This window comes from Bos indicus x Bos taurus, chromosome 2 (assembly GCF_003369695.1).
Source record: "Bos indicus x Bos taurus breed Angus x Brahman F1 hybrid chromosome 2, Bos_hybrid_MaternalHap_v2.0, whole genome shotgun sequence".
In the NCBI taxonomy this organism is placed as follows: Eukaryota; Metazoa; Chordata; class Mammalia; order Artiodactyla; family Bovidae; genus Bos; species Bos indicus x Bos taurus.
In genome coordinates this window covers 133,636,418-133,664,032 of record NC_040077.1, presented here as the reverse complement: position 1 = coordinate 133,664,032, position 27,615 = coordinate 133,636,418, and the positions used below count along the sequence as shown (strand labels likewise).

General features: G+C 56.2%; 1 protein-coding gene across 3 annotated transcripts in view; it reads left to right on the top strand.

The window, feature by feature from the left end:
* Positions 1 to 27,615, top strand: part of PAX7 (paired box 7) — a 107,083-nt gene that overhangs the window by 34,522 nt on the left and 44,946 nt on the right. For all 3 annotated transcript variants that reach the window (XM_027522152.1, XM_027522151.1, XM_027522153.1), the window contains exon 5: positions 21,277 to 21,476. In XM_027522152.1, coding sequence (XP_027377953.1) covers positions 21,277 to 21,476 — 200 coding nt within the window. The remainder of the gene's footprint in view (positions 1 to 21,276; positions 21,477 to 27,615) is intronic.

Below are 27,615 nucleotides of genomic sequence, written 5' to 3'. Positions count from 1 at the left end.
AGCTGGTTCTAGGACTTGGGGCGTCTAAGGTTGGGCAGTCCTTCTTTTGGTCTGACTCTCTTCCTTCCTGCTGCAGATCCAAAGATGACAGGTCCTTGACTGCTTGCCCTTGATTCAGTGGCTGAGTTGAGGAGCTGGGTCCAGGTCCTGACCCTGCCACAGCTAGCCAAGTGTGCAGTGGGGCAAACCGCTGGACTTCCCTGTGCCTGCTCCCCGTTGGTAAATGGGGCAGCAAAAACACCCACTCTCAGATGGTCAGCTGTTAGGTCTTACGGAAAGGGAAGGGCTGCGGAGAAGCTTGTTCTGCGACCGGCCTTCACCTCCGCCCTCTGTTAGAGACTTGCAAGGGAAGGAAAGAGTCTCTGGACTAGATACATCCCTCAGCTTGCAGCGGCCCCATAAAGGGAAACCCTTTTCTCAAGAAGCATAGCTGGATTCCCCCACGACAGTGGCGCCCAGGGAGGACAGGTTCCAGGAGACAGGTTCTGGAGGGTGCAGCTAGAAGGATTGAGGTCAGACTTAAGGAGATGCCCACCCACTAGTCTCTACAAGTCATGAGGTCCTGGGTGGGGGGTGGCAGGGAGGAAGATTAGCTAGGGGCCAGGGTGGGATTTACTCCAAGAATGTGGTGGAGGCAGGAGGATGGTGTGAATGACCTCCCCAGTCTAGTCCCAGGAGCTCCTGCCCACCTGTTACCTTCGGCTGGGCTCCCTGAGCCAACCCAGCCAGCACCAGGGGTTAGTTAGGGAGAGTCCAAACTTTGCTCCTTTCTTCCTCCAGCCCAGGTCACTGGCATACATGCTCCCACTTCATGCCAGTCCTCTGAACTCTCTTAACCATCCATCTCTTCAACTCCAGAGCTAACTAGGAGATGGGAAATTCTGGAGCAAGGACCAGGAGCCCTAGAGCAACGGTTCTCAGCCCTGGCTGCATGGAAGAGTCACATGGGGGAGCTTTAAAAAACCTGCCCAAGTTGCATCTTCAGACCATTACATCAGAAGGGAACAGTATTTTTTTAAAAAGCTCCCGAGAGGATTCTAGTGAGTGGCCCAGGCTGAGAGCCCAGAATCAGAGCTGTGGGTATTCCATCACACGGATGCCTGAGCCACAGGCTCCCAGCTTCAAACCGGGAACTGTGAGAAGTCTCTTAGCCCGGATGGCAGCTTAGGAGGGAGAGCATGCGAGAAGGTTCCTGGGGCTGAGTAGGTGCTCATTAAGTGCTCGTGAAAATAATCGCGGCTCCCATCATGGAGCACGTGCTTGGTGCTGGGTTGGCACGTCTTTTTCCACGAGGAGGGTTGCCTTTGTCTTGGTTTTGAAATGGGCAGGTGTGTCTGGCGGCCCTGGAGGAGGACCCTGCCTGGTTCTTGTTTGGGCACATCTTAGGTAACCGTCAGCAAATAATGACTCAGCCGTCGTGGAGTCCCTTCCCCAGCCAGGCCCGTCTTCCTCGAGTCTCTTCCTGCAGCATGTCGGGGCCCACGAGGAGGCAGCCAGTGCCTGTGTCCATCTTCCTCGGGGGCCCTCGGGATGGATGGGGTGAGGGACGGCAAGCGTCTCCCTCGCCTTCCTGTCCTCACACACTTGCGTCACTTGGGCGCCCGCCTGCCTCCCAGCTGTTGGAGCTCAGAGAGGTCGCGGGGCCAGCGTGAGCTCGCCCAGGATTCAGACTCCCGGCTTGCTGGTCTCCGAAGCTGCGTCTTGCTGGCCACCTCTAGTTCCACGTGGGGAGCACAAGAAGGGCGCTCTGGCCCCAGCCTGGCTGACACCAGTCAGTTCCTGGCCCTTGGCCTCCTTCTCTCTTTTTTTCTCCTTCCCAACTCCCAGGTCTGCAGGTCTGCAGCCAGGTGGGTGGTGGGGATGGTGGGGGGCAGGGGGGGGCGGAGCGGGGCCGGGGGGCGGGGGTGGGGTGGGGCGGGGGGGTGGTGGCAGCCAATAGAATTGCTTCCAGGTTTGCAGGGGAGGGCTGGGAGGGATCAGGGCGTGGTCAGAACTCAGAGCATGCGTCCTGGGTCAGTGATCCCAGGGCTTAACTACACAGTGGCCGTACTGGCAGCACCCTTTGCAGAGCCCTGTCTGGGAGGCCTGCTGTTGGGAACCCTTCTCCCCATTGCTCACGTACCCGAGAGTGCCCAGGGGTCTCTAGAGGAGGGCCAGTCCAGCTCTCCCACAGACTTGCTGTGTGGCCTCAGGCGAGTCACACCCCCTCTCTGGTCTTCCTTTTTTCCAACTATAAGTTGAATCCTAATGAGTTGGGACTCTCGGGTCTCCTAGCTTGAACCAACAGACTCTCTTGACAAAAAGATTTCAAACATTAGAGTCCGAGTTCGTCTGGGAAAGCCTCCCCTCCCCACACAGGTCGGCGCCTGCCCTGGACCTGGGATCCTCACGCTCTGCCTTTCTGAGCCTTGGGGTCTTCTGTAAATGGAATGATAGTCGTTGCAACACATTTGAACAGTGCCAGGAAGTGCGTAGGAAGTGCTTCCTGGGGGCGGTAATAACTGCTGGGAATGGTGTTTCCGCCTTCCAGAGCCCTCCTCTGTACAGTGAGGGTAATGGTGCCTACCTGGTGGGAATACTGCCAGGCTTAAATGAGACCACCGTAAGTGCCTGGACCTGGGTGCCTGGCAAATGGTCCCGGTTGTTGTCAGATGAATTATGTGCACGGGTGTAGCTGAGTCGCTTTCCCATCTCCACCCCCCACTGTGGGAGCGGGGCGGTAGGAGCTGGGAGGTGGGGGTGTAGGGGGTGTCACCATGCTTATGATGCCAGAGACATTCTGTCCCACAAGCCCTGAGTGCCCGGCCCCAAGGCCCCGGCGTGCCCATCTCCACCCTCTCAGCCCCCAGCGGTGGTCGTACCAGCCACACCCTCACCCCAGCCCAGCCCAGCCCTGGCCGTGTTCTGCACCTCAGCCTCCCTTCCACCCTCCTGCCTCCCCTTGGGCAAGAGCTCTCAAACGCTAATTTATGAAACCTGTCCACTCGGAGCCCAGATCCGCCATCCCCCAGGGGCACCCTTCTGTCTGCCCATCTGTCCGTCCGCCACACGTGGCCGCCGGTCCGGCTGAAGACTGGGTGCCCGCCGGCCGCTGAGGTGACACCATCCACCTGGCTCCCCATGCCATCAGGCACCACTTAAAGGGATGTACCCTTCGATGCGGAGGGCCAAGGCAGGGCTGATGCTTTCAGAAATGGAAATGGGACCCATTTGTTTATGATTTATTCCCTGACACTTAACGGGAACCCGATGGGACCAATAAAAGCCCTGCCTCACCCGCTCCCACCTCAGAAGTGGCTGGAGCCCGTCCAGCTCTCCAGGGGCAAAAAGCACCTCAAAGTGGAGCTGTGCCCCGCCCGCTCCCGGCCCGCTCGCTCAGCTTTGAAAGGCTGCTCGCTGTTCCCGGGATGAGCGGGGCTGCCAGGCTTTCCAGGCTGTGGGGCAGGAAGGCAGGGGGGCCCTTGCTTTTGAGGTCAAGAAGGTTCCAAGGAGGGTTTGAGGAACGGACTCGCATATTCTGGGCTCATGATCGGCCAGGAGCAGGAGCCGGCGGTGGAGGAGAAATCCAGTTTTCAATTTTCCTCAAGAGAAAAGCGAGTGCATGAGAGAATAATTTTCCAGTGTGCAGGCCCTAAGTAAAACCTCCTTGAGACGTTGCGAGTTATTAAAGAGGAGGAAAGAAAAGAAATTGTAAAATCCGTTTGCCTTCAGCAGAACGGCACAATACACTCTTATTTCCAGGGGAATCTAATTAGAGGGCAGGCGGCCCAGCCTGTAGGGGGCCGGGGCGGGGGGGGGCCGTGGCCGTGTGCGAGGAGGGCTGTGAGGGTAACAGTCGGACTCTGGGGGAGGCCTCCCCTTCCCAGCGTGACCGGGGCTCGGCTGGCTTGGGTTCGAATCTTGCATCCAGGCTCTGCCTTGTCTCTGAGTTAGAGCCTTCGTGGGATCATCTGTCTCCTCATTTCAGAATGGGAACGATACAGTTCCTTTCTGCTCAAGTTGTCAGGATGGAAGGAGGCAATGTATTTAATACCATCCAAGCTGGACACGGGGCCGCCCTGGTGGTTCAGAGGGTAAAGAATCTGCCTGCCGTGCCGGAGACTCAGGTTCGATCCCTGGGTGGGAAAGATCCCCCAAGGGCTTCCCAGGCGGCGCTAGTGGTAAAGAACGAGCCGGAAATGCAGGAGGTGTAAGAAACGTGGGTTCTATCCCTGGGTCGGGAACGTCCCATGGGGGAGGGCCTGGCAACACACTCCACTGTTCTTGCCTGGGAAATCCCATGGACAGAGGACCCTGGTAGGCTACAGTCCAGTTCAGTTCAGTTCAGGCTCTCAGTCGTGTCTGACTCTGCAACCCCATGGACCGCAGCACACCAGGCCTCCCTGTCCATCGCCAACTCCCGGAGTTTACTCAAACTCATGTCCATTGAGTCGGTGATGCCATCCAACCATCTCATCCTCTGTCGTCCCCTTCTCCTCCTGCCCTCAATCTTTCCCAGCGTCAGGGTCTTTTCAAATGAGTCAGTTCTTCACATCAGGTGGCCAAAGTATTGGAGTTTCAGTGTCAGCATCAGTCCTTCCAATGAAGCTTCAGGCTACAGTCCGTAAGGCTCCAAAGAGTTGGAAGTGACTGAAGCAACTTAGCACACAGCACACAAGCTGGACACACACTGGGCCCGCTGGGTTGTATATTTCTGTCCTTCTTCATCTGCCACCAGTGTCCATCTCCACACCACGGTCACTGACGCCTTCCAACTCTCCAGGCACCTTGATCGAGCCCCTCACTTTCAGAATCCCTGGACCATCTCCCTCTCTTTCACCACTGACCCTCTGAAGGTTGCCACCGGGTGCCCTGCTGCTGCTGCTGCTCAGTCACTTCAGTCATGCCTGACTCTTAGCGACCCCATGGACTGCAACCCACCAGGCTCCTCCATCCATGGGATTTTCCAGGCAAGAGTATTGGAGTGGGTTGCCATTGCCTTCTCCGCTGGGTGCCCTAGGCGCCTGGTATTACTTGTCTAGTTCAGCCTTTGAGGTTGCCAAGCCATCCCCGCTCCTTTAATGCACCCGCCCTGACCTCTTGTAGGATACGTCAGGTTCTTTCAGTAAAATATCAATTCTTTTGTTGAGAAATATCTAACAGGAAGTAAAGGTCACAGGAATTGTAAGCACATGTGCTCATACCCAGCAGGACCGTGGCTAACAGTGGATGTGGGTCCTTCCATGGGACCCACGTTGCACGGGATCCAGACCTTCCCACTGTGCTCCCCTCTATGGCAAGAGTTGCAGCCCCTCCCCCAACGCCACCCCAGGCCAGACGGAGAGCGCTGGTCTGATCAGCAGCCCTGTATCAGGGCGATTTGGAGCGAGCCCAGGATGGCACTTCGGGGAGAGGGGGAGAAGGCAACATGTAGAGAAAGAGGCATCCGCCTGCACTTGTTCCGCCGTTTCCCGGGCCTTGTCGCTGCCCTCACCCAGTGAGAGGGACATGGGGGCAGAGGGGTCCGACCGTGTGCTCGGGGTCCTGGTGGTCCAGGTTCAAGCCATGGCCAGCTGAGTGATCTTGGGTGAGTCACTGCCTCTTTCTAAGTCTTGTCCTTAGAATCAGTTCCGTCTCAGTTCTGCTTTGAGTCTCGTGGGAGGATGTCAGTTACGTGTGCCGAGCACAGCACTTGGCCAGGTAAGACCATCGCGAGGGCCTGTTATCGCTGCTTCCCCCTCACGGAGATTTATCCCCAGTCGCTCCCCAGAGCTGGGAAGCTGGGAAGCCCAACCCTTTACCACCTCCTCGCAGCATGGTTTCAGGTGGGCAAAGCCCTCTGAGAACCAGTGTGTTTTCAGATTCCACTCCCTCTCTGCTGGTTTAATGGACCTAACCTGTGGCTGGCCACGTTTGGGGAAAATAACATTATTTATTCTATCAAGACTCAGCAAACTGAGCCCAGAGCAATAATTGTCCCAGGGTGCAAGTAACAGATTTTATTTTTATTGATCAAAAAAAATTTTTTTATCAAAAACACATCAAACTAGAAAAGGCGTAAGCAGCAGGATCAAATTGGATTTTAACTCCTTTAAAAACAGGCTCCTCCAGCCACACATTTCCAAAGGTGTCTGATGCTTCGCAGGAAGACTCTCGCAGTCCAGGGTGGCCAAGGGGTTCGGTGGCAGCCTCGGAGGCTGTTTTGCGAGCATCGTTCAGATGGTGCGTTAGCATCTGGGCTGCCCCTGAGTGGACCAGACATCTGGATGTGGATGAAGGGGTTCAGTGGAGTACCTGTGTGTTGGTTTACAGAGCAGCGATCCTCCAGACCTCTTGGAACTGTTCAGCTGGCTAGCTGGGGCTTTCAGCGTGGTGCCAGGTGTCTGACGATGCATAAATACATCTCTAATGAGATAATTGTCATAGTCACCAATGTCATCATAGTCACCAATGAGCACGTTGGCCTGAAGAGCAAGCCTTCGTTGGCATCTGTCGGAGCGTTCCAACTCATAGCAGAGATCTGAGCATATTGGAGAGGGCTGTGCATTCGTTCCATAAATTCATTCATTCAACAAATCTGTGTTGAGCTTTTTGAATGGGCCAGGCTCTCTTCTGGGCATTGGGAATTAAAGCAGTGAACAAAACAGAGAAAGATCCTTGTTATTCTGGAGCGGAAATAAATAATGACTCTCCAGATAATTCAAGCTGGGAGGCTGGAAGGTGGGCCAGGGAGGAGGCAGGTGTGGGGAGGGTCCCTGACTTTGAAAACCTTTTAAAGTCGCTGTTTGGGTGGGCGGCAGGTCTTTCCCCTACTAGGAACAGTGCCCACCCGATTGCTGATGGTGAAAGGAGAGATGGTGGGAGAAGGAAGGGAGCTTAGGAAGGGGGACAAGGTAGATAGAAGGAGTGGGAAGAGGCTGGGGTGGAGCCGGGACAGGCAGGGCCCTGTGTAGGGTTCCAGGCATGCCTGTGGTCTGTCCGGGGTCTGATGGGTGACCCAGCCACCCTGGCAGGTTGCCAGACCACAGAGAAGAAAGTTCATCTGCTGAGCCGACCCCCTGGCTGGTCCTCTTCGGGCTGACCGTCTTCTCCCTCATCATTCTGGAAAAGATCTAGGGTTTTGGTGCCATGAGAGGCTGCGGTCTCTTTCAGCCTGGCTACTTCCATTCTGATAACAGTAAGAAGACTTGTATGCTTTTCCATTCCCCTGGAGCAGTGTGGTTTTTGTTTGTTAGCTGTTGCTACTTTTCTCTAAATTTCTGTGGAGCAATGGTTCTCAAAGCATGGCCCCCAGCAGCAGAGGTGGCTTCCCCAGGGAACCTGTTGGAAATGCAGCTTCTTAGGCTCCACCTACTGAATCAGAAACTCCCCTGGGCGACCCAGCAATCTCTGTTTCATATCTGAGTCCCCGATAGCCCAGTTGGTAAAGAATCTGCCTGCCATGCAGGAGACCCTGGTTTGATTCCTGGTTCGGGAAGATCCGCTGGAGAAGGGATAGGCTGCCCACTGCAATATTCTTGGGCTTCCCTGGTGGCTCAGCTGGTAAAGAATCCACCTGCAATGGGGGAGACCTAGGTTTGATGCTTGGGTTGGGAAGATCCCCTGGAGAAGGGAAAGGCTACCCACTCCAGTATTCTGGCCTGGAGAATTCCATGGACTGCATAGTCTGTGGGGTCTCAAAGAGTCGGATGTGACTGAGCAAGTTTCACTTCCCAAGGATTCTGATGCCCTAAAGCTTGAGAACCACCCTTGTAGGAGCTGCTGGCGAGGCAGTTTGGTTTACTTAAAATGCATTCGTTAGCTTTGGTGTGGGACCCACCTGGGCTGAAGGGCGGCTTTGCCACTTAGTATCCGAGCAGGTCTTCGCCTTTTCTGAGCGTTCAGCAAGGAGCACCAGCTCCAAGAGATGACTGAGCACTTCACGCGAGGACGCAATGCGTGTTGACTTCTTGGCACGGAGCAGACCCTGAATACACCGTAACTCCCCTGCTCCTTCTGTTACTGCGTCACGTGACTGACGCGAACCGCCAGAAAGAGACTAGAGTGCTTCACAGGACAGATGCTGTTCACTTTTGAAAAAAACCAACCCCACCAACTCTAAAAATAATGGAATCACAGCATCCCAGGATCTCAGAACCATGAGGGAGACCAAAAGGAGGGAAATTCGTCCTGCCCCGTCTTTTCTCAGGGAAAGACACAGGCTCACAGAGGTACCTAGCCCAGGTGGTACAACCAAAGCCATCGCTCTTCCCCCTCCACCGCCTTCCAGCCCCGCCGCCTGCCTCCTCCCCTCTGCTGTCCTGCCTGTTGACTCATTTTTGCAGGAGGAGCCCCAAATGAGCCCCAGCCGCTTTTTGCTGATATCTTCTGTAACTGGACATCTCGTCCATTTCATCCTCTGCTGTGTCACCCCGAGCTGGTTCAGAACCTACATGTGTTTGACCCCTATGTGTCGAGTGGATGATTTACTGTCTGGGTGCAGGAGCCTGGACAGAGAGAGGGCATCGGGTCCTGGGAAGCCCCTTGCCCTCAAGGGGGCGAGTGATATCCTCCCACGGACCCAGCAGCTCCCAACCCCGGGACGCGGCTCCGAGCAGGTGTCTGCTTCAAGGCCAAGTTTTCCCGGGCTGGGGCGTCCGCCTGACATGATACGTAACAGTAATTAAGAAATAAGCCCCTTGCCCAGCTTCACAGCGATCATTTGGCTAAGTAACTGCCATGGTCTGGTGCCTCAGAAATCACCATCAGAGTGCGCTCCTTATGGCCATAAAATTTCTCGTTTTCTGCCTTTCATCAGCCTCCCCCTGCAATCTTCGCCTTGCTTTATTTATACATTCGTCCTCAAACAATGGCAATAAACTCTTTCCCAGAGTGTTGCAAATCAGAAATTTGTCCACATTTTTCCACCACCTTCCACTGTGGACCTGCTCTGCCTGGGAACGGCCCAGCCAGGCCAGCTGGAGGGGCCGGGCTGCCATAGATTGATGGGGGCACAACAGGATGAGGTTGCCGGGGAGCGAGGCTGGGGAGGGGCAGCGGGAGAATGCACCGTGAAAGGCCCGCTGCCCAGCGACCAGCCTGAGACACGGGATGGGGAGAGGGGAGGGGGCAAGGCGGGGAGGGGAGGGCAGGGACGGGAAGGGGGACGGAGGGCCGAGCCTGCCCACCCCCTCCCCTAAGAGAGGAAGAAAGGTCCGGGACCACTGGCCAGGCAGCATGTGATGTGCACCCCAGGGCCACGAGGTCCATCCTTCCCCACCCCCACAGGAATCAGATGATCTTGGGGGGTCCCGTAGCCTACCCTGCACCCCCTCCTTAGCAGCCCAGTCCCCCCGGAGCTCCTTGCTACCCTCGACCACCAGCATTCTCTCATCTAGCCACAGATGCACGTCCTAAGTCCTACTGTATGCCAGGAGTTGTACTGGGTTCTGGAGTGGGAAGTGATGCATAAATCAGATGCCGTCCAGCCCCCCTTCTCGGGCTCACTCTCAGAGACCCAGGAGGACCTCTGCTTTTCAGGGATGGGCAAAAGGAGGCCCAGAAAGGGGTTGGGACTTGCCAGAGTCACACAGCAAGTTGGAGGCGAAGCCAGCCACACACAGGTCAGGGTTCCAATCTGGAAGCCCCCTGTCTTTCCAAACAGCTCACAGGCTCCCTGGGGACCCTGCTCTGGGTAAAGTAATAAGACCTCCTCCGGCCGTGGTCTCAGCTGCCTGTGGCAGGGGTGGGTGGCACCCTCTTTTAATAGGGAACCCTCTTTATTTTAGTCTGGAGCCCCCAGGGGCAGTGAGACAGGGAGACAGGACTCGGTGGGGCCTCTGCTGCTGGCCCGCGGAGGGGGAGTCTGTCCTGTTAGGCGGGCTCCCCAGGTAAAGCTTTCTGCCTCCAGGGAGGGAGGCCGGCCTCCATGAAGCAACGTTAAAGGTGCAGCTTGTTTTCCCAGCAATCCTGGTTCACCTTCAAACCTGCGTCCGAGAATCAGCTCACAGCCCTGTCTGCCTCTAAGAGAGTGGTTCTCTTCCAAAGGGGTGAGATGCTCAGAAATCTGCTCGTTTTCATGGCAGTGCACTCGGATTGCCCTGGCTTTTGTTGGGGGGGTCTGTGGGGTACCCTGTGGGTGCCCCTTAATGTTCCATATGATGTTAGAGGTTTCTGGGAGGCCCATTCAAAGAAAGATGAGGGAGGGGTCAGATGGACGTTGGACAGCAAGAAATGAGTCCCAAGGGGAAAGGGATCAGTCCAGGGTCCTGAGAGAGAACCTGTGACTCGGGGGAAACTTGAGTAGTTTCTCCTTGTTTTGCCCGCAATGGAAAGGCCCATTGTGGCTTTGTTCAACTGACAGCTGCAGTTTGTATTGGATACTGTTATTAAGAACATTCTAGAGAGATGGGAACACAGAGGTGTGCCCAGTCACCCCGCCCTGGGGTCATGCCCAGTTATAGTAGAAGAAATATGTCAATAGATTAGAGCTTTAAGAAACCCCCAGTCTTATTCTGGAGGCATAACCTCTACTCTGGGGTGTCCCCAGCTTGACGGAGGAGACCTAGGTCCCATTCTCAAGCAGTTCAAATAAACTCCTTACAAATTGGATGATAAGGCATACTCATAAACAAAACACAGGCCTTGAAACTTAATTGTCTGTCCCCAGCAGGAGTCAAGGCCACTGGGGGCGAATGGCACAGGGATTTCAGGAGGGTGCTCAGGGTGTGGTAGTCATGGAGGGCTTCCTGGACTAGGTGGGCTTCAAGTCGGACCTGAAGGATAGGGGAAGTAAGACAGTAAGAAGTAGTGTGAGAGCAGCATCCCAAGTCACCGCAGGACACGAAGGCCTTGCCACAGCCTGCAGGAGGGGCACGTTTGGGCCAGGACAGGGAGGACCCTGAAAGCCAGGCTCACAAGGGTCACCTCGATGGTGAAGACAGGGCTTGGGTGCAAGCTGCCCGGGTGCAGTCATCAGTCCGCTCTAACTCCGCCTGAGCCTCCCCATCTGTAACACAGGACTCAGAGAAATGCTCATCTCTTAGGGCTATTCTGGGACCACGCGACTTGCTACAGGAACAGCGCAGAGCCCAAAACACACACGCGCAGCTCTTTTTGTGTTTATTCTCCTGTGGCCTTCATGCAGTGACAATACTGAGCACTTACTGTATACTCCTGCTGTAGGAGGCTCTGTGTGGTCACAGCGCCCAGTCTTTGGGGTTCCACGAGCCCTGGCTTTAAGCCCTTTCTCAGGGCTGAGCCCGGAGGCAGGAGGGTTGGTGGAGGGAACCAGGCTCTGAAACCCCAGGTTCTCCACCCCACTTCCTGTGATGGCTTTCTAGCGGCTGCAGCTTTGAGGAGGGGGAGAGGGGAGCTGGGAGGTGGGGGAAGGGGGGTCCGGCAGGCTTGGCTCCCTGGGCATATGGTCTTTTCACAGTGGCTTTGTGGGGCGCGGATGGGTGGCCAAGCTGCCTTTCCCTCCCTGCCACGCAGGGCGGCTGCATCTGGCTCGCCGGGGCCCCAGCTGCGGCCATTTCCCCTTGGCTGGTTTTGAGGCCTCACCCCGGGCCTCCCCGGATCAGCTTCCTGGGGGCCCGCCGCCCTGCTTGGCCCCTTCAGCCCTGTCAGCGTTGGTGCCCCAGCTGGATGGCTCACCTGAGGCCTTTGTGCCCTCTCCTGTCCGTGGGCACCACGAGTGTCTGTGATGGCCCGCCCCCATGGGTGTGATGTGGGCTCTGTGCGTGTGACCGTGTTTGTGCAAAGCCCCCACCGTAGGAGAATAAGGGAGAAATGACAGAGAGGTGTTCATTCATTCATTCATGTGTTCATTCATTCATTCACTGGTTCATTCATTCATGCATTCCTTGCCTTTTGCTGGGCAAATGAGCTTACCTCCAAGGGCTACTGAGATAGATGAAGTTCTTGTACTCAGGCACCGATAGTAATAGCAATAACAATAATAGCTAACATATACTGAGCACTTACTGTATACATAGCAGTGTTGTAAGCCTTGTCTTGCAGTAATTCAACTAATTTTCGTGTGTGACGACTCTGTGAGGTCTGTGCTATGATTTCCCTCACTTTGCAGAGGAGGAAATTGTGGCCCAGAGGAGTGAAGCAACTTTCCTGAGTTAGTGGAGGAGCAGGCTGTGATCACTGCGTCAAGGGTGCCCTGTGGTACTTCTCAAAGTTTCCATCTATGCAGCTGCATCCGTACCCTAAGGGGCAGGTGGATGGCTTTTCTCCCAGTGGGCGGATGGGGAAATAGAGATTCCAGGGTGCGAGTGACATATTCAAGGTCACACAGCAGGTTGAGGGCTGAGCCCAGAGGGCCGGCTCCCCACCTGCCAGCCTTCTGTCTGAATGAAAGGAGAGATGGCTCAGCTCAGCTCAGTCACCTACACTCCCGGAGCTCAGCCTCCAGACGGCTTTCTGTCTTCCCTTCTTCCCTGACTCGCATCACTGCCCCTATTTTAGAAAGGATGAAAATGAGGCTAGAAGGTCAATTACACATTCAGCATCGATAGTGGTGGGAGACAGATCCAGAATTCAAACCCAGGTCCATCTGATCCCACAGCTTCTATTCTGCCCACCTTCTCTCAGTGTCTGCAGCCTCGGCCACACTCTGTGAGAAGAGGCCCCGTTGGCGATCCCCCTTGTTAGAGCAAACTCTGTTGTCTGCCCAGCACCTACCTTCAGCTCACCCTCTTGCCTTAAGGAGGTGAACGTGGTTTTAAACTCTGTCCCCAGGAAGTCTTCCCTGACTGAGTGCCCTTGGCTCAGACGGCTCCAGCCCTTTACCAACTCTACCTTCTCCTCTAAACGTGATTTGTGCTTCACAATTCAGGGCAGCGGGATCTCTGGATCCATCATGAGAAAAAACATGGCTCTGAATTCTGGAACTACAACACACTGCTATTTCTAGCAGTACTACTTCCTTCTTCCTGGAGATGCCCCTTCCTGGCAGGAATGTACGAAGAGCGCCCTCTAGTGCCCGAGGACAGGACTCTACTGTGACCACGGAAACCGCAATCAGAGAATACCCCAACGGACACAATTGTTTACAATGCAAATCATCTACTTACGGTTCAGAGTTTTCTTTTGTTTTCTAAGGTAGTTTGCTGGGACTAGATGGACACTTCCCAAAGAAGAAAAAGTTTTGTCACATTTTCCTCCCCTCCCTCTCCTCTTTGAGTTGGCAGGGTGACACGGGGCATCAGTCAGTCGCCGAGAAATAGCGTGAGATTTGGAGTCAGATGCTTCCCTGGTGGCTCAGAGGATAAAGCGTCTGCCTGCAATGCAGGAGACCCGGGTTCAATCCCTGGGTTGGGAAGATCCCCTGGAGAAGGAAATGACAACCCACTCCAGCATTCTTGCCTGAAGAATCCCATGGACAGAGGAGCCTGGTGGGCTACAGTTCACGGGGTCGCAAAGAGTCAGACACGACTGGGTGACTTCACTTCACTTGGAGTCAGATAGAACCTATTTGGATCCCCACATTACCAGTGCCTCAGTCCCCTCAGGAGGCCTCTGGGAGAGCAGGACTGAAGTGAATCCATGTGGACGGTATGGCTGAGCCCCAGCCACAAGGGCACAGAAGCAGACACTCCAGACTCAGACGGAGAGGTTGTGTCTGGAGGGCTTCCTGGAGGAGTGGCCCAAAGCTGACGGCAGCTCCCGCACGCAGAGCACTCACTTGTCCCTGGCACTGTGGCCTTAACAGACTCACTCGTTTACTCGTTCAGGCATTCAGCAAATATTTGGGTGTCCACTTTATGCCAAGCCCTGGAGATTCAGCGGAGAAAACGCCCACCTGCTTGGAACGTGGACTCGAGTGATGACCAGGATGATGGAGGGGGTGGGGACAGGCATGAAAAGGGACGTTTAGCACATCTGTCTGTGGTGCGCGCTGTAGGAAACCGCAGAGCAAGGCAAGTGGCTCTTGGGCCAGGGGGAGGGAATTCCCATTGTTATCCATATTTACACACGTGAAGTCTACAGAATCCAGGCAAACTGTGTCGGGGCCTGTGCTTTTCAATGCCCCTCTTTGGTGGCCTGCTGCAAAGGGCAGGCCAGAAGGAGGATGAGGGGGTGCTCCAGGCAGAGGGCACAGCCTATGCAAAGGCTGGCAGTCGGTGGGGCACGAGACGACCGTGGGAGTCCAGGGAGAGATGGACAGACTGTGGGGCTGGACCGCGGTGGGGTGGGGGTGGGCTTGCAGATAAGGATGCTGCATCTCCCAGTTTGGGTGCTGGGCTGGCTGCCTGGGAGGCGTGATGGGAGAGCAAGGGGGTCATTAAGGACCCCGACAGTCTGAGACGGGTACCCCAGAGCAGTGTGGGCAGAGGAGGTGGATGGGGGGGTCGCTTCCAGGGAGGCATAACTTGGGGTCCGATCCCTGCCTCTCCATCCACCCCCGGTCCCCCGGCCCCTTGTGAGCTGCCTGGCCTGGACCCCGCAGAGGGACCCTAGGAACTGCGCACACCATGTGCTGGTCACAGCTGAGCAGTTCGCGCGGAGGGACCGGGAGGACGCCCGCCGCGGCCCCTGCTCGCCGGCCCCCAGCTGAGGTGTAAATGACTTTTCCATTTTCCGAGGCCTGCGCCCAGGCCTGCTTGGTATTCAGGGACACCCAGCCCGCACTCGCCGGCTCTCGGCTCTGCCCGAATTACTCGATTAAAACGCATATCAGCTATTATGTGATTCATTTCTCTGCCGCGGCTCCGGGCTGGCCTATGTTAAACTGTAATAAAGGTTGGGCTGGGAGGCTGCGCGGGTGGGGGTGGGGGCTCCGGAGTGGGATGGGAAGGCGTCTCTGAGCTGGGGGCAGCTGAGATGAGGACCCCAAGTCTCAGGGTGTCCCTGCTGCCTTCCGCAGATCTGGGATGAAAAGGATTTGGTTTGGAGGTGGCCAGGTCCCTCCCGCCTTCTGAGAGATGGGTAGGTCCTGAAACTGTGACCATCGTGTTTCCAGACTTTCGGGAGAACAGAGAAAGTTTGAAGGTCGGGGTAGGATGGAGCAGAAGCTGCTTTAGCTTTCATGATCCAAAATGGAATTCTCCATCACCTGGGAATTATAGCAAAGTTGGCTTCCACTCGGCTGGGAGTCCTGAGTCCTGGGTGGTCTTCCCGGCTTCAGTGACCTTGATTCCCCCCACCATCTGTAAAATGGGGCTAATCCCACCTACTTGACCCTCTGTCGGGAGAGACTGTGTTGGAACATTGAAAGGGCGTGTAAACTGTGGAGTGCGTGTGGAAGGGGAGAGTGGTGACTACTCCAGTGTCAGTTTGAAAGGAACTCTGTGATCGTTCTGCTAACCCTTATCCATCTAAGAAGGCTTTGCGGAGCCCCTGCTGGGTGCCAGGCCCGGTCTCTGCTACACTCCTCCATCTCCTGGTCCAGTGGGACCAAGAGACGCAGCGACAGCCCAGCTTGATGTCTCCTGAGGAGCTCTGAGAGCTCCAGGATGAGACGCAAGTGAAACCAGCCTGGTCTGCATGGACCCAGAAAGACTTGAGGGGGAGGGCACCCGCCAGCTGTGTTCTGCCGGATGAGCAGGAGTGCGCCAACGAAGGGCGAGGTGTTGCGAGCAGAGGGGGCTGGAATTCAAAGGCAGGGAGGCGTGGGGCAGCCTGGCTGGGTCGTTTAGGAAGCTGGGAGCTGGACAGGGAGCGGGGGGTGAATCTGGACGTGTGGGCAGGCCCAAGGGTGGTGAGGCCTCACTGGCATAACGGAGGCCTTCCCGGTCAGTGGCTGTGAAAGCCAGGGAGCTTCGGAGGAGGGGCAGAGGCTGGGGCGAGAACCAGAGGGCTGCCCCCAGTGGTTTTCTGGCCACTTGCATCAGCCCGGCCTGGGCTGGACTCTGGCCAGAGCAGACCTGTTGAAGCCTCTCCTCTCTTTTTCTGTCCTCAGGCTGCTCTCAAATCCCACGGAGCTGTCTCCCTGTTTTACGACAGTCTTGGCCCCAGCTCATCTGGAAGTAGTGTTCCTCCATCAGACGGGGAAGTTGCTAGTGCAGGGGTGATGCCTCCTCCATCTGATCGGGAGTTTCCTGAGACAGAGGCTGTTTGACCCTCCTAAGACTGGGAGGGCTCCAAGGGAGGAACTGTATTGGACTCCCCACCTCCCTAAGTGAGACAGGATCTGGGAACCCAGAGAGAGGGTCCCTCATGATATTCCTCGCCTGGAGCCATCTCCAGACCCGTTCCAGGCTCTGTCCCGCCCACTGTGGGGCCTTTCCACCCACAGCTGCTTCAGAGCCAGAGAGGAAGAGCCGCAGCTGCCTGGGAGACTGCTCCCCTGCAGCCCGCCCCCCAAATCCAGCCTCTTTAACGGATGCAAGCCCATGCCCGTGCTTCCCACGTGTCCCCGGCCCCGTGCTGGCGGCCCAGTCTGCACCCAGAGGCTTTCAGTGTGTGCGTGGAGGACTCAGCTCCAGCCAGCAGGGCCTCTCTGTGGCCAAGTCCACCTAATCCTTTTGATTAATTTAACTCAGAGGCTCAAGGGTTCCCAGGGGTGGGGATGGGGAGGGGCAGCATACGGGGAACCCAGGCGAAGTGGTGGCATCTGAGTTCTTTGTGTCCCTCTTCTCGGTCCAGTGGGACCCAGAGCACCAGGCACTGGCCAGCCTGCTGTCTCCGAGGAGCTCTGAGGGCTCCAAGGATGAGCGGAGAAACCAGCCTGGCCTGGGTGGGCCCAGGAAGGCTCGCCAGGGGAGGACTTGACCCTGGGGGCCCTGCTGGGTGAGCAGCAGTGCCCTGAGGCTCCTTTTTCTCTATCATCATCGTCATGACATCATCATCAGTAATTAACAGTAATAATAGCAATCTTTCACGTGCCCTTTACAGGCTCCAGATTCCTCTGAAAGTCGTTATTCCATTCTATTCTCAAAGCACCCAGTGAGGAATGCAAGGATGCATCACTGTCCTCGTTTTAGCCTTGAGACAGTGGAGTCCAGAGAGGGGAGGCAACGGGCCCAATGCCACGCAGCGAGGGCGGAGACAGACCTCAGAATCCAGGTGTCAGGCCTCCCAGGAAGGACTCTGGGCCAGACCAGAGCTGCCCCGGGGGCCCTGCAGACCCCCTCCCAGTGTGTCTTCCTCCCCACCCCTCTCCAGGAATGAGTGTGGCACAGTGGTGCAGCCTCTTTCAAGTTACTGAACCTCTGAGCTCCATTTCCCTGTTTGTAGAAGAGCCAACAGTGCCCGCTTCCTAGGTCTGCATGAGGCTGGCACACAGAATGAGACAGACCTAACATGGGGTGGGAGATTCTTCCCCTGAGAAGGGCCAAGAGGAGGTGGGAGATCCCTTCCAGGGCCTAAGTCACAGGCCCCAGCCCCGCTCTCTAGAGCTCTCTCTGCATCTCCCGGCCTTGCTCTCCCCACTCAGCATCCAGAAGGTTGTTATGACAACCACAGCATCCTAGTGTGACCCTCCATTCTTTTCTCTTTTTTAAAGTGAGTATTTTTGTTTCTTTCCTGTTTATTTACTTATTTTGCCCGTGTGGGATCTTAGTTCCCTGACTAGGGATCGAACCCACACCCCCTGCAGTGGAAGCATGGAGCCCTAACTCCTGGAGCTCCAGGGAAGCCCCTAGGTCTTCTCAGTCAACAGAGACCTGTAGGGACCTGCTCTGCCTTTCCCGGTCTAGGTTCCCACCCAGGTGTCTCTCTGGGCCTGTGGAGTTCCCAGATCCATGCTGAATAAGGGGCAGGAAGGACAGGAAGACAAGGGGAGAAATAAATGCAGAATTCCATGAGACACCTAGAAAGCCCGAAGTCATTGGGTGGCAAGGCTCTGAGGCTGGGCAAGCTCTGGTATCAGAAGCACCTTGAACCTATCCCCCATCGGTCATTTGCTGATTGCGTGCATGACTTTGATTCCAGCCTGCCCTATTATTAAGGAATATTCTTCTCGGTACAAAGTTATCTTTAAAAACCGAATTCAAGGAAACTGATCTTCTTGTAAAGGGAATACACGTATCACATCCTATAAACAGGTGTGTGCGCGCTAAGTCTCTTCAGTCGTGTCTGACTCTTTGCGACCCCATGGACCATAGCCCGCCAGGCTCCTCTGTCCATGGGATTCTCCAGGCAAGAACACTGGGGCGGGTTGCCATGCCCTCCTCCAGGGGATCTTCCCCACCCAGGGATGGAACCTGCCTCTCTTGTGTCTCCTGCAGTGGCGGGCAGGTTCTTTACCACTGGCGCCACCTGGGAAGCCCACAGACAGCTGGGACCCATACAAACCAATATCCTAAAAACAAACGAGGTCATTAAATTCTACCGGAGACTAGTGTGGGCAGAAAGAACTTGAAGCCTGTCCTCTCCTTGTTAAAAAGAGAGACCAATGGTGCTAAAGACATTCTGTCGTTTTGGGTGGCCACCAGCCCTGTGTGGCGATGCAAGTTTGCAGAAAAATGGAAATAACATGAAAAACTCAGATCTTGTGCTAGACACATTTCAAGCGCTCAGAACCACAAGCGGCTGATCCTGCCTGTGGAACAGCGCAGACCTGGAACATCTCCATCATCACAGAAAAGTTGTGTTAGATGGCACTGCTTTAAACTGAACTGAGACTTAATCAGGCTGGAGATTCTCCCAGGACAGGGCTGTGCCTCCGCCATCAGACTGGGGCTCGCATCTCCTCCCCGGTCTGACCTCACAGCTCTGAGTTCAATCTCTGCCCGTAGGCGTTGCCCGGGCAACCCTGCTCCTCGCCTCAGCTGCTGTCCGAGCCCAAAGTCCCCAGGAGAGGACAGAGTCGGTTGTCCCATTCCCCGTCTGTGGGCGGGCCTCCCTTCCTGCCAACCTCTGCTTCCTCCTTCTGAGGCCCCAAGGGCCCTTTCTCCTTGTCAACGTCAGAAAACTGAAGCTATGCAGTGAGTTTCAGGAAATGAATCCTTGGGATTAGTTGTATTTGGCTGTGAGCCCCAGCCATGCTGGGGAAAGCACCCCAGATGCCAGCTGTGCCCGTCAAGGCCTCCTCTCGGTGATGGGGAGCTGGGCAGCTGGGAGAGGGCAGAGGGAGGGGCTGGACCCACCCCAGGTCCCTGCCTTTAGGGGTGAGACGGGCAGCGATGAAGGCACGTCTCCTTGCCGTTGGTTCCTTGCTGCGTGGCATCATCATCGGTGGCCAGTGAAGAGCAGGGATGACTTCCCACTGGCCATGTTAGCTAAGTCCCTTCAGTCCTGTCCGACTCTTCGTGACTCCCTGGACTCTAGCCCACCAGGCTCCTCAGTCCATGGGATTCTCCAGGCAAGAATGCTGGAGGGGGTGCCATTTCCTCGTCCAGGGCATCTTCCTGACCCAGGGATCGAACCCAAGTCTCTTATGTCTCCTGCATCGGCAGGCGGGTTCTTCACCACCAGCGCCCCCTGGGAAGATGGCCACGTCAGCAGGACGGGGGAGAGGAGATCTGGGGGGAAAGGGGGCTTTGCCCGAGACCTGCCAGCCGTGGGCGCCGCCCCACGACAGCATCACCCACCGTGCCCTTTGGCGCGCCAGACCTTTGCACACACTCTCCCCCCGGCCCGGCAGGCCTGTTCCTTCACCTTCACTCGGCACCTAAGAGGCAGCATTAGGCGTTGTGCTGTTTTCAGGGTTGGGAGAAGGTTGTCCCTTGTGGGAGGAGCCTCGACCTGTCTCTGTCGCCAGCCTTTGAAGCCACTGGGTAGGAACAGGACGGGAACCAGGGAAGCAGGGCCTGGGTGGGATCTGGACGCTCGCTGAGACTGTGGGCGCTTCAGTTACTTCTCTGTGACTCAGTTCCTCCCATCTGTAGTGCAGGCACATGCACTCTGAGGCTCGACTCAGGCTATCTCCCGGAACACGGCTTGCGTTCATAGTCCGTGCGTGGCACGCGGCTGGTGCTGCATCGGTGCTCCGCAGAGGGAAGGAGAAAACGTAGAATACTTCCAGGAACACTGAAGGTGGAGATGGAAAAGGAGGGCGAGGAAAGCGAAGCAGGGAAAGGGAGACGCAGGTGTGGGGAGGGGGGAATCGTCCCTGCCTGCTTTCTCTCCTCCCGTCCTTGGTTTCCTCTTCTCACCAGCCCCCTTCTCCCCGCTCCCTCTAGGTCCCCCGGCACTCCTGAGGGTGCAGTTTCAGAGCCCCAGCGAGCCCCTTGCTAGCATTCCTTCTGCCAGATCAGGGATGGGCAAGAGGCCCAAGCTTTGTGGGCAGAGAGTCAGTTCAGTCCCCAAGGTATGTTCAGCTCTGACTGTTGAGGAGCTTGATCAAGCCCTTCTTGCAGCCTTCCTCACCCAGACGTGGAACAGGAGTAGATACCTGGCCTGACAGCCCATCCAGAGTCAGGAAGTGGGCTGGCCCCAGACCCCTGAGCTCTCTCTGCAAAGGAAGCAAAGGCCTTCACCCACTCCTAGGCTCCAGGGTGGAAACACTGGGGATGATGGGGTGGGAGTCATAGTCATGACCAAGATCACCAGGTGGGGTCTCCCCCTCCAGCCTGGAAGATCACTCAGTGATCCTGGAATGTCCCAGCAAGGGCCTGGGTGTGGAAGTCACACAGTCTTAACCTTTCATAGAGAAGAATGGGGGAACCGAGACCCAAGGTCAGAGTTCAGGGCATCTGGGAGAGAACCAAGCCTGGAATCCACGCTCCCTGGCTGCCAGCTCCGGGCACAAGCGTCTGCCCGCTTCCTTGGTCCTCTCCTTTCTTCCTGCTCTCCTTAGTCTCTGCAGTGTTTTCCCAAAATGCGATCGCATCATTGTCTAAGTGATTGTCATTTAAAAAATATTAAACTGTAAACATATTTCAAAAAGAAAACAAAAGTCCTGTCATCCTGAAGGTTCGCGTTTGTTCACCTGTTGAGTGTAGAGTTCCATAATGTGCTACGCATGCTTTCTCCAAAAGTGGGTTTCGGTTCTGCACGCTGGTTTGTGCCTTGTCTTCTTTTAAAAGTCACGTTGATTGAGGTACAGTGAATAAATGGGAAAAATTCTCCCCTTTTTGGAGAATTCAGTGCTAGGAATTTTGACAAATGTGCTTCATCATGAAACCATCCCCCGAGTCCTATGTCATGAGCATCCTTTCGTGTCAGTGGTAAGAACCTAGATGCCCAACTACAGGGTTTTGTGTTTTTAATGGCTGGACCATAAGGTATTTAACCCGTCCCCTAGGGTGGGCAGGGAGGTTGTGTCCCAGTCTTCGCTCTGATAAACAGCGCCGTGAGGGGCGTCCTTCCTGTACTCAGAGGGATCTGACCCTCAGTGCCATGGAGGCCTGGAGGTGGGCACACAGCTCCCGTCCGTCTCACTGGGCCCCCGCCCTCTCCTGCCCTCTCGCTTGGCCGTAGGGAACCGTCTGGACGAGGGCTCAGATGTGGAGTCAGAACCCGACCTCCCTCTGAAGCGTAAGCAGCGCCGCAGTCGGACCACATTCACGGCCGAGCAGCTGGAGGAGCTGGAGAAGGCCTTCGAGAGGACCCACTACCCAGACATCTACACCCGAGAGGAGCTGGCGCAGAGGACCAAGCTGACCGAGGCGCGCGTGCAGGTGAGGGGCACCGGGCTTTGCGCTGCGGGCGTCATCTGGAGGGGCTTCCCTGGCGGCTCTGTGGGAAAGAACCCGCCTGCAGTGCAGGAGCTGCAGGAGACGTGGGTTCGATCCCTGGGTGGGGAAGATCCCTGGAGGAGGCAGTGGCAACCCACTCCTGTATTCTTGCCTGGAGAATCCCATGGACAGAGGAGCCTGGTGGGCTACAGTCCATGGGGTCACAAAGAGTCAGACACGACTGAAGTGACTAAGCACGCACCATAGCACACAAGTCATCTGGAGACCGGGATTGAGAGAGGGGGTGGCCAGGGTCAGGGTGTTTAGTGGGCCCCCTGGAGTAGGAGTGGGGATTTTGTGGCAAGTGGTCCAGGGGCTGTGTAGACAAGTAATGCCCCAGCACTTGATACAGAGTAAACGGGCAGCAAATGTTAATCGATTGACTAACCAATCCTCGGACAGCCCCAGGGAAGCCAGGAGGGGCTGTGAGGACTTGGAATGCCTCCCTCCTCTTGCCGACAAGAACTTCAGGAAGATGAAGGAAGGAGGGATAGAGAGAGAGGAGGAAAGGGCAAGGGACAGAGGAAAGAAGGACATGAGTTCAGCCACAAGAGAGGGAGCTCAGGAAATAAACACTTCCAAATCTCTGAGGAGGAGAGGAAAGATTCAGGACAAAACTTTCCAGAACAGACCTAGCTTCCTAGGGTGGGTAATGAGTTTCCTGTTATGGGAAGCATGCAAGCTGCCTGGGCACGTATTCCTGGCCAGTTAGAAGCATCTGGGGAAGGGTGAGCAGACTTTGAACACCCTGTGGACATCCACGCCCGCAAAGTGCCGGTGCCCGATCGGTGGGCCTGCTGAAGGTGGGGCACAGGAAGAGCCGCGTCTGTCTAGGGTTCAAGGCCTGCAGTGGGGATGGGGGAAGGACCCGCCTCCTCTCCCCGAGCTGAGTTCTCAGATTGCACGATGTCTGTAGTTCTCTAAGGCAGAGTCTCTGGGGGCCTGGCTGGGTCGGGGGGTGGGGAGGGGTGGAGGAGGAATGGGGGGCTGATGAACAGCTCCTATGGGAGCCCGTCTTGGCCTGGCCCCTCTGTGAATGGGGAGCTGAGTCTGCCGAGGGGCTGCCCCCAACTGCTTGCTGGGGGCTCTTCTGTCTTATCCAAGAGGGATCCGAGAGCTTCTGTTGGGCATCTGCCTTGGGGCAGCGGCTGGGGGCTCCTCCCACGGGACCCCAGGGAACCTCAGACCCCCTTGTCAGGCCAGGGTGGTCAGTCATCACAGGCAGAGACTGAGCAGTGATATGGCATTGGGGATGTGTGCGCAGAGCTCAGGCCTGTGGGTGCCAAGCCCAGGCTCTTTCCATCTGGGAAGGAGAAACGGACTCCGAGCCTGGCATTTGAAAGCAGCAAAGTGCTAGAAGCAAAGGGGCATTTGAGCGCTTCGGGGACCAGCATACCTCCCTCTGCCCACCCGCCCCCCTCCCGGAGTGGGAGGCCCTGGGCCGCCACGCAGGGAGACCCCAGGGGGCGCGGATGGGCGGCGCAGCCAGCTCGGCTCGTCCCAGCCCCCTCCCCTCGGGGTGACACCCGAGCTGCCGGCCAGGCCTCCCTCCTCCGCCTCTGATCCCCCTGCAGCTGTTCTCCTGGGCACATTCCTGGGTGCTTTCTCATTCCCGCGTCTGGCGGCCACGGCTGCTTCCCACCACCTTGAAGCCTGACCACTCCTTGTAAAACGTCCTGGCTGTCAGGGCAGTGCTTTTATTGGCCCAGGGGACTCAGAAACAGGTGTCACTCAAGGTCCAAGGGTGGGGGGGGGCTGAGAACAGGGGGAGCAGCAGAACCCAGGCACATCCCCGGCGCGGGGGCCAAGGTAGCCATGCTCCATGTGCTGCTCCCCTTGCAGACCCTCAGCGCTCCAGGGCGGGGCTGGCTCTCCCCCCACTCGTGGCCTGAGAACTGGGCCTGATCCCAGCAAAAAAGGGATCGATACATGTTGAGTTTTAAAGAATGAACAAAGACTGACCCCCCCCCCGCCCCCAAATCAAGACAGGAAGAATAGAGCATTTGGCCTGGAGAAGAGAAGGCTTGGAGGACGCAGTTGCTCTGCGAGGCCCTGGAGCGGGGCTGGGGAGGGGGAGACCAGGAGCCGCAGGCTGGGTTCCCACTGGTTTCTGCCTCTGATGAGCTGTATCACCCTCGACAGATCAGTTTCCTCTCCTGATACTTAATCTCTCATCCATAAATAAAGGGGCCAAACTAAATGAGCATGAAGGCTCCTTAAAGTTCTAGGATCCCGACTTACTGACAGTCAGAGCTGCCTTGGGGGGTGATAAGATCCCTGTCACCAGAAGTGTTCAAGCCAAAGTGCGGTGTCTGGGGGATGGGAGGCCCCGGTGAGAGGGTTCCTGCTGTGGACCGGGCGGCAGGGGCCTTGAAGCCCTCTGAGCACTGCTTCGATTTTAGGGCTGGATACTTCTGCGGTCTTGGCCTCTGATTTTAAGAGCCTGTAGTTCAAGGATTTGACAATCCTGTGTCATCTCATTTCAGTGGCACTGGGAGGTGCCAGAGTGGTTCAGATGCCTTGGTGCAAATTCCAGCTCCATCACTTCCTCCCTCGCCCTTGGTTTCCTTCTCTGCAAAACGGAGATGATGGTAACAGGGTCCGCTTCGTTCTGAGGACTCCATGATAACGTGGAAACAGACTCACACAGTCAGGGAGTGCCCGGCGCAGGGGCTGTGATTAGTAAAGGTCACCTATTCTTAGTGGGCCCAGTGCTCCACCCTCGAAACTCCAGGCTTATTCATCTAGCAGTCATACTGGGCACCTCCTGTGTGCCAGGCGCTGTTCTAGGCACCAGGGACCCGGCAGACAGAAATCCCTACTGTCCCAGGGCTGGCGTCCAAATCAGCAAGAAAGCTGGTAGGCACAGGTCGGGCAGGGCCCTGGCACTCCTGTGTCGCCCCTTCTGCCTCCCCTCCAGCCCTGCCCCCCAGCAGAGGGTCAGGCACCTCCTTCGGAAGCCCGCGGGGCACTGTGTGGGGTTATATGGTACCCCCAATGTTGGGCGGAGATGCCCATCTCAGTCTGCAGAAAGCCCCGCCACCGGGAAGGGTGGGTAAGGTGCATGAGGCAGGACACATGCCTGGTGACCGGTGACTCCTTTCCCCGGAGGAGTCTTCATTTCTAAACATCTGAGGGCCCGACCCCCACCTCGCAGACATCTTCCTTGCAGGTAAACAAGTCTGATTCGTCCTGAGCTCCGAGATTCCGAAGTCTGCGTGTCTCTTCTAGAAACAGAGGCTGAGAGCTGAGAGGCCCCAAGGCCAGCCCAGGTGTCTCCCACAAGGCCTGGGAGAACATCCCGTCCTCCAGATGAGCAGCATCCAGGGGCCAGGGCTGCGTGCAGCTCATCTGGTCCCAGTTTGGAGCCCTGCTGTTTGCTTGGGGGCGGGCGGGCGGGAGCTCTGAACCGAATCCCATTTGGGAGGCACTGGAGGGACTCTCTAATTAATAACTTAAACTGAATCTTTTCGTTACGCTGGATGACATTCATGATGCCTTTCTCGTGTGCCAGGCACACCGCTCAACACCTATATGCGTTATCTTCATCATCCTTACCGTGATCCTAAGAGGCAGGGACACTCAGTCTCTCCATTTTACAAATGAGAAACCTGACCTTTCACTAGCAGAAGTGAATTCCTAAAGACACAGGTAATAAGCGGCTGTCCTGGGACCCAAGCCCGAGTCTGTCTGTGTGCTCCTTTCCTCGGGGCTGCATTGGAAGAAGGGCCAGAAGAGACATTCAACTCAGTCATCAACCTCTTCTTATAGCGTCCTGCTCCCAGGGCAGGATGTGGAGAGAAGGACCAAAAAGGAGTAATAAAACTCAGCCTCTGCTTTCAAACGGCTCAGTCCTGATCAAAGATTCTGGGTGGGGACCTGCGTCCACCACCGTCCCTCTGGGAGCCTCCGTTTCTCCACCTGTAAACAGGAAGCCTGCAGTCCGTACTGGCTAAGAGCCCTTTCAGTTCAGACGTCGGAGGCTTTCCAGCAAAATAAGTGTTGGAGATGCTGTTCTAAATAAGCACGTTGCCTGTGTTAGCTGCCTTGAGGTCCAGAACCACCGAGAGGGTAGGGGCTCTCATTTGTGCGTGTGCTTGGCCGCTCAGCTATGTCTGACTCTCTGCAACCCTACGGGCCGTAGCCCGCCAGTCTCCTGTGTCCATGGAGATTCTCCAGGCAAGAACACTGGAGTGGGTTGCTGTGCCTTCCTCCAGGGGATCTTCCCAACCCAGGGGTCAAACCCGGGTCTCCTGTGGCTTCTGCACTGGCAGGTGGATTCTTTAAAACTGAGCCTATTAGCAACAAAGAAAGTGAGGCTCAGAGGAATAACAGAATTTGCCCATCTTAGCTACGAGGCAGAGGCAGGATTCAAATTCAGGCAACTGATCAGACTCCAGAGCCCCTCCTCTTGTGCCACGTTACACTTTGTGAGGATGGAGATGCCTGCTGGGCTGGGGGCAACCCCGTGGAAATAGGACAGTGAGGAAGAAGAGGAGAGAGAGGAAAGCAAAAGGCATGTCCTCTCCTCCAGGAAGTCCTCCTGGGTTCTGGGAGGAGTTGGAAGCCCCTCCTCATGGCACGTCGCATGCCAGCCCATCTAAGCTGACTGTACTGAAGAGCAGCTGTCCTTTGACGTGTCTGTCATGTGGCCAGGCCAAGGGCAGCTTGAGGGCCAGGACCGTGTCCTGCTCACCCCCTGTCCTTCCTGTCCTGCTTGACGCAGAGGGAGTCCCGGGAGCTGCTGGAGATGGGAAGGAGGGAAGTAAGGAAAGCAGGAGCGAGGCGGCCAAGGAGAGAAGGCGGGAGACTGTTCCCGCCTTAGCTGAGTCCGCTTTATCTGCAGATGACCCTCACTGAACAAACAAAACCACAGCAGAGCGTCCCAAACATAAACCATTCTCCACCGTCTTCAGGATTTGGGCCACTTTTGCATATCCATGTCTTCCTTTACTTAAAAAAAATAAAATCAGTGTATTTTAAAATAAACATGCATATCACTCTCAGGGGCCTCCCAGTTGGCACAGTGGTAAGGAATCCACCTGCCAATGCAGGAGACATGCGTTCAATCCCTGGGTCTGGAAGGTCCCCTGGAGAAGGGAATGGCCACCCACTCCAGTTTTTGTGCTTGGAGAATCCCACGGACAGAGGAGCCCGTCGGGTTACAGTCCATGGGGTCGCAAAGAGTCAGACAGGACTGAGCAGCTTGAGCGAACATGCGTGCGCTCACACATCCCTCTCATGGAAGGAAGGCGACCAGAAACACGCAGGGAACATGAGACAACGTGGCACGGTTTCCAGGAAAGCATCACCTGGCGGGGCATCCTCCCTGGGCTTTAAAAAGGGAGGTTGATGGATGTTGTGTGTGTGAAAGTTGCTCAGTCATGCCTGACTCTTTGCGACTCCATGGAATTCTCCAGGCCAGAATACTGGAGTGGGTAGCCTTTCCCTTTTCCAGGGGACCTTCTCAACTCAGGAATCGAACTGGGGTCTCCTGAATTGCAGGGGGATTCCTTACCAGCTGAGCTCCCAGGGAGGCCCTGATGAGCATTAGGAAGGCATGAAGGACGTTGAGCACCCAGTTGAGACCTTCTCTTCCACACACCCCAGGCCCGGAAGAGATGGGAGCAGTTCAAGGTTATCTAATGTCTGTGTCACTCGCCTCTGGGGACGTGTCTCCACCTTGGAGTGTAGGAGCCCCAGCCTTTGGGAAACGCTGATTTAAAACAGAGCTGTTCAGAGGGCCTCAGTCAGCCTGGCCAGCGTTCATCTGCCCCGGACGCCCCTGAGGAAGCCCTCTCTGCCCTGGGGAGGTGGGAGCAGCCAGGACCTGCGTTTTATGCAGAAGCCAGTTTTTTTTATCTTTATTTGGCCACCACATCTCCTTTCTTTGTGAACCCTAAACGGGTCAGAGCCAGCAGCTCTGTTCATCCAGCTCAGAAAACCAAATTCCATCTCTTGCCTCAGAGAAAAGACAAATGATCCGAGGGGACACAAACACCCCGACACCCCTGTTCAGACTCCCCCTCCCACAGGTCAGCAGACACAGACTAGAGGTTTCAGGGTCTCAAGTGATCTGTGC